This window comes from Apis dorsata, unplaced genomic scaffold, assembly GCF_000469605.1.
Source record: "Apis dorsata unplaced genomic scaffold, Apis dorsata 1.3 scaffold_331, whole genome shotgun sequence".
Classification (NCBI taxonomy): domain Eukaryota; kingdom Metazoa; phylum Arthropoda; class Insecta; order Hymenoptera; family Apidae; genus Apis; species Apis dorsata.
This window is the reverse complement of record NW_006263599.1, coordinates 161,872-163,660: the sequence shown is the minus strand read 5'-3', so window position 1 is coordinate 163,660 and position 1,789 is coordinate 161,872. Positions and strand designations below refer to the sequence as shown.

General features: G+C 31.8%; 1 protein-coding gene across 3 annotated transcripts; it reads right to left on the bottom strand.

Moving 5' to 3' along the window:
- Positions 1–15: 15 nt before the first annotated feature.
- LOC102674494 (ras-related protein M-Ras-like) lies at positions 16–1,563 on the bottom strand. 3 transcript variants are annotated; one of them, XM_006617884.2, is made up of 4 exons: positions 1,384–1,563; positions 786–1,107; positions 327–643; positions 16–209 (listed from the first exon to the last, which is right to left on the bottom strand). In XM_006617884.2, exons 2-4 carry the CDS (start codon positions 973–975, stop codon positions 120–122), a joined length of 597 nt encoding a protein of 198 aa, XP_006617947.1. In that variant the 5' UTR covers positions 976–1,107; positions 1,384–1,563; the 3' UTR covers positions 16–119. The 3 variants fall into 3 exon arrangements, with proteins under 3 accessions (XP_006617947.1, XP_006617946.1, XP_006617945.1); XM_006617883.2 differs by having other exon boundaries at positions 786–1,097; positions 1,375–1,562; XM_006617882.2 differs by having other exon boundaries at positions 1,379–1,558.
- Positions 1,564–1,789: the final 226 nt, after the last annotated feature.

The window sequence follows — 1,789 nt, the reverse complement described above, 5'->3', positions numbered from 1 at the left end:
CCATTTTTTCATTTTTTTTTTTTTTTTTGTTTTTTGGCAGGTGCGTTTCACTTTTTATGAAAGAAGTGATGAAAGGTAATGTATAATCATTACCCAATTCATTTCAACGTTTTCAAGCTTTATAAAAGATTACATTTTCCCGAACGTCTTCGTTTCCTCCGATTTTTTTCCAACTCGGCTGGAGGTTGATTTCTGATAATACGAACGACCTAGAGGAAAATTATTCAAATCCCTTAATTATTTTTATCTATATATATTATTCTTTTTAATTATTTTAATTATTTTATCTATATATATTATTCTTTTTTTAATTTTTTATTCCCTACCTCATGGAATGCAGCATCTACATTTAATGGCGGGTCTTTGGCAGAAGTTTCAATATAAGGTATACCCAACCGGTGAGCCAACTCCCTTCCCTGTTCCTCTGTAACTTTTCTCAAATGTACCAAATCAACTTTATTGGCTACCAGAAGCATAGGATATACATCTCTATCTTTTACCCTAAGTATTTGGGTATAAAAATTCATGATATTTTCATAAGATTGTTTATCAGTCACAGAGTATACTAATAGAAACCCATCACCCTTGCGCATATATTGTTCACGCATGGCACTGAATTCTTCTTGACCAGCTGTATCTAACACTGTTAAGTACAAATAAACCTTTGTACACATAAGAATGTATTATAAATCTAATACCATGCACTAAGCATAATCCAAAACTAGCGGATAGTAGAATTAAATGCAATAAAACAAGTAAATGTTTTTATTAATGATGTGACTTACCATCTAAGATGCACCATTGTTTATCTACCTCTGTATGTTGAATATAACTATCCTCAATGGTAGGATCATAGTCAGTAACAAATAATTTTTGAAAGAATTGTATAGTGAGTGCACTTTTTCCAACACCTCCATCTCCAACCACGACCAATTTGAAGGTCATAAGGTTGTCATTATTGGGAGGTCGTGTCATACCGCCTCTTGTTCTCCCACCCCCTCCCCCACTGCTCTGCTTTCTTCTGCCTATCCTGTCAACTCTTCTAATGTATTCTTAGTAGCGCGTCTGCTCGTGAATTATCAAGTTTCAGTCTATGACTAAGTGCCCCTGAAAGGGTTAACTTAGATTAGATCAATGAAATTATTAAGGTATTATTCACTTAATACTCGATAGATTCTAACATAATAGTTCTGTTTACACGAATACGAAAACTAAAAAGCTATTTTACAACAACGAAATGTAACGGGTGTGTCAATTATACTTAATAAGATAAAATTAGACGAGAAATTCCCAACATCTAACTAGGGATTGGCAGGCTATACAACAATAGTTGGATTGTCTCGAAATAATATTATTATATAAAATAAATGATACTCGCCTTACATGATCTGCCACTCCTGTTTCACGTTCTTCCAGCTGTCAGTCTGGGCCACTGTGCGCAACATTCGTATCTATGTGAAAAGTATGTTTGTGTAAGCTTTCAACGTAGTGTCGTATACAATAGGTCTTGTATACTTTTACGACCATGCGCGCAAAGGGGTACTCTAGCGGCATATCTTGCAATTATTATATGCATTACAGGGATGCCAACAATTTTTAAACTAACATAATATATAAATAGAAATGTAATTTTAAATAAAAAAATATTGTTATTTCCAAATATTTTAAAAAGTCACTTAATAATATAATTTAATAAAGATATTTATATATTATATTATCTATTATATGTATTCATATTTTAAATATATATATATATTATATAAAAATAATTTCACTATATTGGCAAACT